General features: G+C 38.1%; 1 protein-coding gene across 1 annotated transcript in view; it reads left to right on the top strand.

Annotated features, from left to right (window-relative positions):
- LOC145468606 (uncharacterized) overlaps window positions 1-13,298 on the top strand; it is a 34,819-nt gene extending 21,521 nt beyond the window's left edge. The window contains exons 6-14 of the mRNA XM_081452334.1: window positions 206-511; window positions 4,614-4,826; window positions 5,742-6,044; window positions 7,176-7,284; window positions 8,768-9,080; window positions 9,834-9,876; window positions 10,280-10,546; window positions 11,013-11,309; window positions 12,057-13,298. Of these exons, the coding sequence (XP_081308460.1) occupies window positions 206-511; window positions 4,614-4,826; window positions 5,742-6,044; window positions 7,176-7,284; window positions 8,768-9,080; window positions 9,834-9,876; window positions 10,280-10,546; window positions 11,013-11,309; window positions 12,057-12,424 (2,219 nt within the window). The 3' untranslated portion in view covers window positions 12,425-13,298. The remainder of the gene's footprint in view (window positions 1-205; window positions 512-4,613; window positions 4,827-5,741; window positions 6,045-7,175; window positions 7,285-8,767; window positions 9,081-9,833; window positions 9,877-10,279; window positions 10,547-11,012; window positions 11,310-12,056) is intronic.
- The last annotated feature ends 266 nt before the right edge of the window (window positions 13,299-13,564 follow it).

Genomic DNA, 13,564 nt, shown 5'->3' on the forward strand with positions numbered 1-13,564 from the left:
GATGACGAGAAATCATAAGAAATCTAGCGTGAGACCGTTTTTGTTATGCAATTGTACACCAACATTGTGCGCAAAGCCGCTCATGAAATAAAATTTTTTATATATTTTTCTGTATTTTGCCTTGATTTCTGTAACACCAGATCTAGAGTATTGTATTGCATAGCCTTCAACTGCGTCATAAATTTGGTCATTTCTTAATTTTTAGCTCCAAGCCAAGCTCCAAGTAGCTTTGTCGTGTCTCCACTGTCTTCCACAAGTGTTAGAGCATCTTGGCAGCTGCCACCAGTAGGCTCCAGACATGGAACAATCACAGGATTTAAATTGTTCTACCAAAGGAAGAACTCTGCTGCAGATTATCGAACTGTTTTAACCATTCAAAGTGGTGCAACTTTGAGCAGAGATATTACTGGACTGCATAAATATTCAGAATACGAATTTCAAGTGTTAGCTTTCTCGTCTGCTGGAAATGGACCAAAAAGTTCTGTTCAGGAAGTGAGAACAAATGAAGATGGTAAGATGTGAAAGATAGCTATCATGTTGAATTTCTTGAGTAATAAAGTATGAAGGGTATAATCTACAATGTACAATGTAGGTGTCATCTGGAAGCAATGTGAGCAGTGACTTACCAATATGAAAACCAAGCAATGTGCAAGTTTATGGAGACAATGGCAACCTCACCATGGGTCAACCCCCTAGCAGGTGTTCTTTTGGAGAAAGAAAATAGCTAGAATTACATTTTTAACAAGATGTCTAGTCCAGATATGTAATGAGAGTGGCAAAGAAAGGCAATTAAGACCTCAAGGGCCTAACTGTCTTGAAAGTGAATGAACTGCACATATCCTGGAATGCTATCCTCAGCGACTGACCAGCAGCCAAACTCCTTGTGAGCTATTAAGATAAACTAGTAGTAATCAAAGATTAGAGCAGTGCGTTCACATGTGTACTTTGCATATTTGGTCAACAAAGTTTGATCAAATGACAAAATTTATAACAATTTGCTTGTGAAGTTGAACTAGCGATGAATAAATTATATCCTGCAGCACTGAGTAGCGACCCCGTAAGAGTGTTTTTAACTAAAGTTTTAACTTTTACTGGACAAAACGTTTTTTAGGAGACATTTCATTTAAATATTTGCAAAACTCAAATAATTTTAATTTCAGATCACCAACACTTATGATAAATATTTCTTGAGAAAATGAATTTTTGACCAGCCGACCCTACCAGACAGCACATCACCAATACTTATCTTGTACATTTTACCTTGTGTTTGTGTTTGTTTCAATTGTTCAAATTTACATCTTGTTTTAATAGGCAAATGAAGGTTAAATTAGTTCTAAACACATATCACGGCCTTTTGGCGAGCTACACGACCAGGAAAGTTTGTTTTCTGACAAGAAATCATGGTCACTTGCCGAGCTAGTCTGAGCTACGACTGGGAAAGTTCTGTTTTCTAACCACATATCCTAGCCATTGGTCGAGCTACACAACCCTAAAAATGTGTTTTCTGACCACAAATCATGGCTATTTGCTGTCGCTGAGCTACAAAGTATCCGCTCTTGTTGTTGTTTTGTAGAACTGGACTGATCCTCAGTGAGAATCCAATGCTGCCGCAGCTGAAGTTAAATGTGTGTTTTATGATACTTTATTCCTTTAGGAAAGCTACACATGCTAGAACACACTTTAATTTTGGCGTAATTCTGCATGCATTGACTGCATGATATCTAATTGCTCCAATTTACTTCAATCTAAATAAACTGATATGTCAGAACAGGGAACAGAAACCATCAAAACTCAAACTACAGTGAGACATTTGTGGCTATAAACTTGGATGTAAGGATCTCTTAAATACCGTTTTCAAATACTTCTTTAACCCGTTGACTCCTGTGCTGGCCGTAACCGGCAATGACAAACCTTGGCCTTTCTTCCACTTCTGACGTCATCACCCTTGACCAAAATTGGCATCATCTATGCTCAACTTCTTCAGGAGGAAAAGATCTTTCCAGTGATAGCCAGATCAGAGTGATCGGCCCAATGGAGCCTGAGATATGCACAGAAATAATCAAAAAGTTGAGTGAAAAACTCAGAGCAAAATTTCCTGCCCCTACACGTGGCTACTCCATGGCAAATATTGCTTCTCTCGATGATGCTTTCTCAGAATATTTTGAACTGGAAGCAAGCCCAGTAGAAGGTCAATCGCTGCAGCAAAAAGAAAAGAAAAGGAGAAAAAGGAAAGGCAAAAAAAATAAAAAAATTAAAAATCGAAAAGCCTGATTTTTATTTCTGCGCATGGCTGAGCGGAAATGCCGTAAAACGCGATGCTAGTGGATAGAAAGGCATGCTGTCATTTTGCAAATGCCTTTTTGAGTAGATTGGAGCTAATTTGGCCCATATCCAGCCTGAAAATCTCCAAAATGTCCAAAAATACGTTTTTGGCAAAAAGCTCCAGGAGTCAATGGGTCAATATATACTTCTTAATTTCTATGGTGACACATCACAATTACATTGTAAACTTGAAAATCCACCTTTTTTCCTTTTATTGGACACACTTAAAGGGATCTCACTGAGGTTAATTTTTAGAACAACGACAAAATAACATTTGATTTTGCAAGACATGTTTTGGTTGTTCAGGGACCATCTTCGGCTGTGTGTTAAATTAGTTTACAAGTTTCATTTATAGTAACTAATAAAACAATGATAATAACAAATATTTAACAAATTGGGAATCTGAAAGAAAACAAAAGGGCGTTCATGTACATAGTTACACGAGCTAATTAGAATGAGAGTCACTAACATTAATTACCTACTGAAACTCAATTAGAGATTCATCCTCGTTCCCAGGGTCTGTCATCGGGAAGATGGGAGACCCTGGGAACGAGGTTGTGAGAGATTTACATTTTTGTGCTTAACTTTTGCTAATAATTATTTACAATTGTAGGAGTCAACCTTGTCAATTCAAATCAATGCACATAGTCATAGGTGACCAAATAAAGCATCTGCAAAATTTCAGTTACATTTGTTTGTGGCCATTTTCCTTAAAGCATAATTAATAGCAGAATAGTTATGAAGACTGGCAGAGTTCTTTGTTGCATGTTTTTCTAGGCTATTTTGTTGGCCCTATGCAAAACCTGCCAAATTATAAAAGGTGGTTATGTGTGCTCGTACAACTAACCATTAGAAGCATAGTGATTATGTAATTCATGCATGGTCAAAGAGCATAAAACAAACGATGTACAGGGTCAAGGACCATCCAACATAAATCTTAGCCTGTTTGTTTACTTCTTTGATGTTTACTGAGCTTCTTAATCATTTCCCTCAATGGACTATGCTTAGAGACAGAAGTGGAATTTTGTGTTGGACTTCCTGTAAAATATTATAATTATCTTATCTTGCAACTGGAGTAGGACAGTCATTTCATTTTATTATATTAAAGAATTTTCTTATTTCAAAAGTAAGTTTTGGGATATACCATCCAAACGTGTCACACAAGTGAGGGATAAAAGAAATGACAAAAATTTGCAGTTACAAAATGAATGTGCCATGACTCTTATGTGCCCAATTTTTGATGCAGTTTGGATCAGTACAAACATTGCTGTGATAAAACTCAGGAAACCTATTCATTATTAAATGATCACAAGCTATGTGTGATTTTGATGGACAATGTTACCGGAAATCCGTTTTTGATATGTGCAAAATGCAATTGCATGACACTTACTTTCTTGTGTGTGCCTGAATATCACGTAGCAAAAAGTTGCAAAGTCAGGTGGCATTTATTAAGAAAGGGAAGTTAGGCTTTTAATTAAAAACAAAATATTATTTGGCATATATGTAGTATTTCTGTACTTCTGTAACTGTCAGTAGAAGACATCTAATTTTATAATAGAAAGAGAAGAAATAGTCTTTATTTCATATTGAAAGGAAAATCTTAGGTGATACAAGGAAAGCAAGTAAAAACTAATGATATAAAGTCCCGACGTTTCGGAATGAATAGATGAGAGTTCAGTTCGTGTCCATTTTAGATGTGTTTGAAACTCCTTTTTTAGAACGTTAATCATGGGCAAAGATCGCTCCAACAGTTTTATTTACACTGTATGTGGTCCTGACCTTTCTGGGTATGATACAGTAGTAAGTGGCTGACTGAATTCTATGTTTATTTCGCCATTTATAACCCTTCAAGCACACACCTACTACTGTTGTAACGACTTATTAACAGTTGTCCTGTTTAGATAAAAAAGTGTCAACTACTGCCATAATGGCTCGTGTTTTAACTCCTGGCTGGGATGAGTAGTAGAAATTCAAGCTGTGGGTGCCATTTATGGTCCCCTCAGCTCTCCCACCATCTCATTTTGCCATAACTCAACCTCAGCACTTTGTTGTACCGTTTGTCTTTTACTTAAAGCCCTTAGTAAATTATTCTGTTTCTTCTACTTTCATTATGATATCAGTTGCCAGCTTTGCCAACTACGTGCCTGTTTTATGAGTTATTTTTTGTATCAAGTGTGTTACCTTTTTCAAAAGCTCGTCGTAGCTTCTCTGTCACCGCGAAAACCTCCACCAGTATTACAGCATCCTGGCAGTTACCACCAGAATAATGATGTAATGTTGTTCAATTACAGCTCCTTCAGCTGCCCCAAGTGGCTTCACTGTCACTGCAAAATCCTCCACCACTATTACAGCATCCTGGCAGTTACCACCAGCAAACACCTGGAATGGAATTATCAAAGGGTTTAAACTGTTTTACAAAAAGAAAGACTCTTCAGGCTCACAAACCATGAAGCTTATTAACGATAAAGCGGTTCACACTACAGATGTCTCTACACTTGACTGGGGTGCCCGTCGTACCTTTTAGGGGTTAAAAAACGGTTTTGGTACTTCTTAGGTTTTATCTTTTAGGGAATTGTGTCGAAAAAAATAAAACATGAGATATTTGAAAATCAACTTGAAGCAATCATCTTTATCGCTATTAAAAGTAATGAAGGTGTCAGTCAATGTGTTGTTTTAGAGTTGGAACCTCTTAGGGGTTCATTTAAAAATTTCCGACGAGCACCCCCGTCCTTTTTATATGGAACTCCCCCCCCCCCCCCACACACACACCATCATATTAGCGGCCAGAAAACCGTCATACTCTGACGACTCTGTTAGTGACCTAAACGTCATTTCTAAAGGTACCTAGATGGTCTTCAAAAAAGTCTTATCTGTTCAATTTTACTTTCGTCCCACTTTCTTACTGTGGGTGGCACAATTTGGCTTTACGGAGAGATCCTTTGCAAGTCCTCTTTCCTCCTAAGGGTACAAAAAGGGTGTAAATGGGATACCAAACTACCTTTTAAAGCAATCTGACAAACATGCTGGGAGGTATGCAATCTGTGATAGCTTGAATCCCATCCAGGAGAAGGAAAATCGCTTGTTTATTTGGATTATGAAAACGTCGTTACATGTAAGTTCCCTTGCTTGCGCCAACATTGCATGTACGTCAGCAGCCGATCTTACTTCACTTTGCTTTGTTTTTGCTTCGCTTCTGTTTTGTAGATATTTCTGTCCTCAGAAAGGGAACCAATAGTCGATAGTTTCTGTTGGATTATCTTACAGTGTTCTTGCGTAGTAGGAAACTGTCATTCAACTTGACACTTCAAATTAAGTTATTATTGTGTTTTTCACTTTTTGTGTTTAGTGATCAATTCCTTTTTGCGACTAAGAATAACAATAACAATAGTAATAACACAATTGTATCTTTTCTCCCTTAGTGCCCAGCCACGGGCCAGAAAATGTGTCTTCTACAGAAGTGAACGGCACAACATTTGAGATAACTTGGGCTGCACTGCCAGAGAGGGTGGCACATGGCGTTATCAAAACGTACCAAGTCAGACTAGTTTTGAAGGAAAATTGTACTTCAGCTCAGTCTGAATTGTATTCAAGATTTAACACAACCTCAACAAGTATGGTCTTAAGTGGTCTATCAATTTGTGCAAGGTATGAAGTGTCTATAAGAGGCTACACTGTGGTGGGACCAGGACCCTACAGCAGACCTATAGTGCTTCAGACGTTCGGTGAGTGAACGAAATGTCATACAGACAGACAGACAGACAGACAGACAGACAGACAGACATACATACATACATACATACATACATTTTTGATGAGGCAGGTCTGCGTCTGGCAACCCCGAGGGCTGGTGTGGACCTGCCATAAAATATATACCTAAAAACTAAAATCTAGTCTGATTGAATTGTTTGATTTATCACGAATTAAATACGATATCTTGTGCTGTCCTAAACTGATGCAACGTTTATAGTTGTAGTCACCCGATCCACCAATGGTTGTCCTATCCGACTGTTTCTAAGCAAAACAAAATACTCTAGAGTGAAAAGAGCTTTCAGTTATAATCAAGGCATATTAGGATGATTGGCTAGCCTTTCAGCTTGCTTGCTTTTATGAAGTTTACTCTTTGCGTTGCTTATTATTTTCGGTGTGATATCCTTTACGTGCTTTCATATTTTTGGAGAAATGAAAAATTATATTGCAGACTATACAATCTTCTTTCTAAGATCGTCGTCAAACGTTGTATGCATCAAAGATTTTATTGTACTAGATATGTGTTTTAATTAGATAACAAAAACGAGATTCCTCAGAGCCCCTCGTCAAAAATAAGACCATCGACTATTATTTAGGTTTTAAATCCCAAACTATGTAGCTTTTCTTTGTGTTTCGTCTTTTGCAGAACAGCTAGTTGCTTTTATATAATGTACTCTCCGAGGCTTAAGTTGTTTTAAGTCGCCTCAAATCACCTAAAGTAACAATGGTTTTTTTCTGCCAATTTTGCTTAAGTAGCCTAAGGTCGCCTCAAATCGCCCGAAGTCGCCCAAAGTTTCGGCGACTTAAGGTCCCAGAGTAGGCCTTCTCTGTTTCGCATCTACAAACCTTGTTTTCATGACATGTTCTGATGTCAACTGAAATGCTAGTCCTAGCCCCCTGCCCGATGCAAACATATGTATTAGAAAAAGCCTTTCAGGAACGTGAAGGTAAGATTCACTGCTTATGTACATTCAGTCATGGTTGCCAAGGACATAAACGATCAAAATGGTGTGAAATTTCACGAAGGCACAATTTTCGGGAGTTGACAGTTTGCACTGTTGGTTCTTGATGTCCAGCTGACCTGAACCTGACTTTTTCTTCCACAGGTATGAGATGGTCCAAAGAAAGGCCTTCCTCGCCATCTTTTCCTTTGAATTCAACCGAAGCAGGTTTAACAGCAAAAATAACATTACCACGCTTTCCAGCAAATGCAAAGTATGTATAATTAAATAAGAGGCGTCCGTAAATATTTCCTGAAGTCTTGCAAAATGGAAAAAAATCGCAAATTCCTAAACGTGGCCATAATGTAGGTCTAGTGAAAGTTTTGTACGTTAGTTCTTGGCCCGGTGTTCTGGAAATGTAACCTTGGGGAACAGGGCTGGGAAAATGAAAGAGCAACGTTTCTTCTTGAAATAAATGTAATAACATTGGGAGAGTATCTAAACCGCAAACTTTCAGAGTGCTGCACCCAAGTTCTTCTGCAGTGAGCTCAAAATTTATCTTTGTCTTTCAAGTTCTTGTATCTTCGTTGTGGACAAGGAAAGTACTAAGCTAAATTTTCCTGGAAGACCTTTGGCACTCATGGAAAGACAGTTTCTTAGAAGTACATTATATATTGGTTGCTACAAAGTTTGTATGAGGGATTTCATGTCTTTTGGTGTCGCACAGCTCAATGCACTTTCTCATTTAATTGATTTAAATAACCGGATCATGAGCAAGCTTTTCAGTAGGGATTATTGGTTGCATATGTATACATGCATGTACCCTTCTAAAGCTGACAACAATGGCTTTCAAACGACTGAAAAAGCCTAACACAAATAGAAATAGTGTCGGATAGGGTGTCAAACTATCATTGCCGCCGTTTGTTTGAAAGCAAAATCTGATTGACTCTTAAGCATAAGTTTCACTGGCCATGTCCATGTTTTTTGCGGTTGTTTTACACGTCTCCAGGCTATATTTACAGGTAAACGCTCTTAGTGGGAAAGTAAGTGTACGTGTTATTATATCTTGGTTGACAACTTTCGTTATTTCAATTGGAAAAGGTGATTAATACTAATACTTCTAATGAATACTGGGTGGTACCAATAGTTTATTTCCTAGGGGTCTTTGTATTGTGTTCTTGGGCAAGACACTTTACTCTCACAGTTCCTCTGTCCACCAGTTGTACAAATGGGTACATGCGAAGTTAATTCTGGGGGTAGCCATGCAATGGACTGGTATCCGATCCAAGGGGAAGTAGAAATTGTCCTAGTCGCTTCATGTTACGGACACCAGAGATAAGCTCCGGCCTGATTGGCCACTGGGCTCACACGCAAACGTTACCTACTTGCCCTACCTACATTGTTTGCTGTTGGTATTAGTCCTATAATTGTTATTACATTCATGGGTAGTACAGCCCATACTGGGTGAACAAGTTCAACAGTTCCATGGCAGTTTCACGGTTACGATTTTCACGAATAATAAACTAAGTGGACGAGAGCAGTTCAGTAAAGATTACCGTAAAGTATAGTATTTCTCAGATTGGCAGAGTTTGCAACTTTTATCCAGATTTCTGAAATGTTGATGGTTGCACTGATCATGCTTCGCACTACAATTACTCTTCATTTACCAGGTGTACATTACTTCGTTTCACACCAATATATCTGTTTTTCTAGTCTTGTTCTTGGTGAGTTACAAGTTCATTGTCGCAATCTTGCAGATTCTTTCAAGTCATCGTCATAATGGTTAGCTCACACTATTCTGGTGTGGTAAACTCGCCAGAAAGTTTTACACCACAGGATCTGGTGACATATGATGAAGCACACGAATCTCTAGTTCCTGCAGCTTATGTGACTTTCCAGTTTAGTGGAAACGACTTTGATAATTACCAGGAATTTATTGTTGGAAGTGGAGCACAATCAAATAGTAAAACAAGAAGTAAGAGAAGCTGTGATAACAACGAGCAGTATTACAACAAACCACTCCAACCAAATACCAACTACAGAGTGTTCCTTAGGGCTTTTGTTACTGAGGTATTGTAACCACCTCTTATCATTTATAACTACAGTTTTGCTTATTGATGCCAGTGGTAACTGTCAAAATCATAGATGCATAATCCCGACTCAAGTTAAACGTTACAAACAAGTCAAGTTGTTAAATGTAATGCTGCATTAGTGTGTTTTATTGTCAGTTTCGTTTCTTGGGAATACTCATCCTTCGTGCCTTTCTAGTCTTTCTACAAGTTTTAACAATGGCCAAAGAGCTGAATTGAATTTTGTACGTGCGGTAATTAATGTCACAATACCATCTGTGCACGGTGACTTTTTCGGCAAGTAAGGCATCAACAAATCTTTGCGATCAGATCCCATAAATGATAGATATACATGTTCAAAGGTAAACGTTTTCAACATAACCTGTTCATATACACGTACTTGCACATGAATTAAAAGACTTAAGCGGTGGAAACAAGGCATTGTTGCAAGCATATGTATAGGTTAACGTTAATCGTTTTAAGAAGGCGAGATTAAAAAAAAAAACGAATATCGCTTTGCATAGTTTTCGTTAGATCCCAGTGGGCGCTAAATCCGTAAGAAAACTTTCGCAATAAGAGGGTTGATATTTTTGCGATTGTTTTGTCTGTTTGACAGGTAAGCAATCACATCTGGCTTGCAAAACTGACCGATGTGATTATATTGTTGACCACTGTGATGATGGGTATTGTTGTCGATAAGGATGCGGACCACGCTAAAACACATCCGATTTGTTAAATGTATTTATCTTTGTAGGTGCTGTATATTTCGAGCAACTTCGTAGAGATAAAGACCAAAGGTATTGGAGAATAAAATTCGTTGTTTCTTCTTGTTGGATATGTGTTGTGTTAAATATTTATCTGTGGTTTTATATTTTGCATTTGCATTGTGCCAGGTTCACTGTAATAGCCTGAAACAAAACCAAATTAAAATCAAAGTGGTTGAATTTTGAACCAAAAAAAAATTGAGACAGATTCATAAGGAATAGAATGCAAGATTGTAAACTGATGTGGACATTTAAACGTGGCAGTCCTGTCGCCTAATAAGATGAGTTCGGTAACAGTGTCGGCTAGTTGTACTTGGGGAGAGGATGGAGAAGATACCGTAGGCCAAAAAAGAGGTTTCCGTGGTGGTCAGTATACAGCTCTCCCTATATTGCGGATACGTTCGGAAAATTAAAACCTTTGTTCTTAAACTCTTAGAGAAACCTGCTGTCAAGAAACTACCAGAAAAATCAATTTTACCGGTTGGCGAATTGGTATTGTTGACGTGTGAGGTCACCGGAGATCCTGAACCTTCTGTTACGTGGACTAAAAATGGAAATAGCTCTATACCACGGGCTCAGTTCAAGAACAGTGGTCGTATCCTTGTTATTAAAGACGTGCTTCCTGTTGACAGTGGTGTTTATGAATGTAAAGCATCCAACAAGTTTGGAGAAAGCCGTACATCTACAGCAGTGATAGTCGCTGGTAAGATGCACTGACTAGAAAAGAGATAATAACAAAATTTAAAGAATTTTTACAACTGTTATAAGCAGAGTTTTGGCTTAATCCATCGTTAATCCTCTGAAAAAATTGTGAAACGACATTGGATGGACCGGAAGGAGGCTCGTATCTCTAGCTCACTCTATGGATGTTCTCAGATTTTAAAAATTTTAAGGAAACGTATGGAAAATTGCGACCCTTCCTCTTATCACCCCACTTTCTACTATGAGGGGAGCATAACATTATGTGGGTGGAGTTTGTTGGCTCGCTTTCTTTACTCCTAGGGATTTGCTCGTAGTATAAAAATATAAGTGTTGCACTATCGTAGTCTATTGAAGCAGTTGCAACTTTTAGTTGTTTACAAAGGTTTATAAAAATGGGTTTTGGCGTAGTTCTTATAATGACGTTGTTTTGCAGTTTTGATTTTTTTTTCTTCTTTTTTGATGTACAGTTCCACCCAGAATAGCTAAAGAAGTTTCCCCATCTTCAGTGATATGTGAGATGCAAACCCTTTGTACTTTATCTTGCCATGCAACCAGTGGCAGTCCTTTTAATTACTCTTGGACAAAGAATGGTCAGGTCCCAGGTAGTGATGACATCAAAATCATGAACAACATCATTGTTCTCACGCCTCGTGATGCAGAGGATTATGGGATGTATGTGTGCCATGCTACAAACAGCTTTGGTTCCACAGCTTACAAAATCACCTTGTCAGAGGGTCCCAAGTCTTCATCGTCTGCGTTTTCATGTAGGTGCATGTAGTTGGTAAATGTTGTTAAAACAGAGTACGCTAGCCACTCAATAGTCATGTATCTACTGAATAATGTTACAACCAGGTCAGGGACAGAGGTACAAACCACTTTTCTTTTCTTGTGGTTATTCATGTGTTTTAGATTTTTTCCAGTAGGACGTGGATGATTCAGCTCACTCATGTATAAGCAATTTATTAGCCAGCTCTTCCCTGGAGTTTTTAAGGACACTTCCTACCGAATTTGAATCACTGATGCTTCACTGTAACTCTTTCGGGGTAGCTACTTCAATCATTTCGATGTAACAGTGACTTTTCAGCTCAACAAGCCCTGGCAGTGAAGTATGGGCTGTTTAGATTCAGGGAGATATTTACTTAAAAACTCCAGATAAGCCACTTTACATTCCTTGTATATCATCTTATCAAGTGAATGCTAACCTAAGAAGATACCTAAGATACCTTTATTATTTTGATGCACCTTGTGAAACCATTGGAGCAGTAAGACTGAGTTCTTCCCATCACCGGAAAGTTCATTAGTTAAGAAATAAGTTAGAAAACACATTTTCTCTGTTTCTACGAGTTACAGAAACAAGAGTGGAAGTTTCGGAGACTGAGAAGTGCTGTGAGAACACGAGCTATAGGCAAGTGTTCCCACAACTTTTTCGAGTTCTGGGAGACTTCCTGCCGAGAACATTGCGAGAAAAATAAAACCTGTGTTTAGTTCGATCTATTGTTACTCTTTAACAGATGGAAAAAGCGTTTTCTATGCTACGGTTATCACTTCATGCTGCATTGCTTTCATCTCGCTTGTTGTAAATGGTGTGTTGATATGGCGGCTGAGACGAGCTTTGCCTGAAAACAGAGCGACGACTGCGGACAAGTCCATCGCCGATAACGGATGTCAAAGTGTTTCACCACGTGATCAGCACATGTCAGAGCCAAGTTCATACATGGAACTCCGTCCCAGGCCTTTGGAAGGGCAGTCACCTGGTCCTCCTGAGTACAAAAGTCTACAGGGCAAAGATGAGAATACCGAATATTACAATGTGGGATTTAACGAAGGAAAAGACGGACAGGAAGAAATTTACCTTGAAATAGGAAATGCCTCGTGTTGAGTTGTTTCCGCTCTTTGAAACAGAGGAATATAACAGGAAAGCTTAGAAATAGCCTATTCACGCAGTGCAACTACCGTGGGTACTATGTAAATATGTTACATCACATTTCTTCTGTGTGAATGTGCTTCACCGCGAATGAGGTTTCCAAAGGAAACAAAACTTCTCTTGTAACCTTCTATATTTGATTATCTACTAGGCATAGTTTGTCTGGTGTGATCGTGTCGGTAAGCTCTTTAAATCACAGGAGTGATCAAAATCTAATTTCTCATAACAGCACCAATACATTATCAAGCAAAGGTGATGGGAATAACGATAATCAACGATGTTACTTTGTCTTGATATACCACCAAATTCTCAGAAGTTGTTAAAAGAACTGATTACTGAAACGATTAATAGAACAACAGTTCTTTTTAGAGAGATCTAACCATTTACTACGTTAGCTAGTGTGCAAAAAGTCGATCATATGTGTAAGCACAGTGTCATTTTTTTCACCATTGTGATTAGCAATCTCATATTTTGCTATAATAATAATAATGATAATGATAATGATAATGATAATGATAATGACAATGACAGTGACAATGATAATAATTAAAATAGTTAAACAGGGAGTCCACCTCACTATAAGGTGCTCTTCAGTGGGGCCCTGCATAAATAAATATTAAAAGTTAAAATAAACGTTAAGTTAAAAGTTGCTATGGCTAGTGATTTCGTTTTCCAATCCTGTTGGCACTCGTGTCTCAGGCTCACTCTCTCATTTTAACTTTATGTAATAGTATAGTAACTTTGCAAGTAAGAGAATGTTTGTAAAGCAAACATGGTCATAGGGGGAAATGGTTAAGAAGCCAGGTAAACATCAAAGAAGCAAAACAAACAGGCTAAGATTAATGTTGGAAAGTCCTTAACCCTGCACGTCTTTTGTTTTATGCTCATAGACTATGCATGGGTTACATAATCGCAATGCTTCTAATAGTTAGTTGAATGAGCACACGTAACCACCTTTTGTATTTTTGCCAGGTTTTGTGCAGGGTCAACTCCCAAAATAGCCAAGAAAAACATACAACAAAGAACTTTGCCAGGTTTCATAACCATTTCCCTCCATTAACTATGTAAAAAAACAAAAATATAAGTACGTAACAG

The sequence above is a fragment of the Orbicella franksi genome, chromosome 14, assembly GCF_964199315.1.
Source record: "Orbicella franksi chromosome 14, jaOrbFran1.1, whole genome shotgun sequence".
Taxonomy (NCBI): domain Eukaryota; kingdom Metazoa; phylum Cnidaria; class Anthozoa; order Scleractinia; family Merulinidae; genus Orbicella; species Orbicella franksi.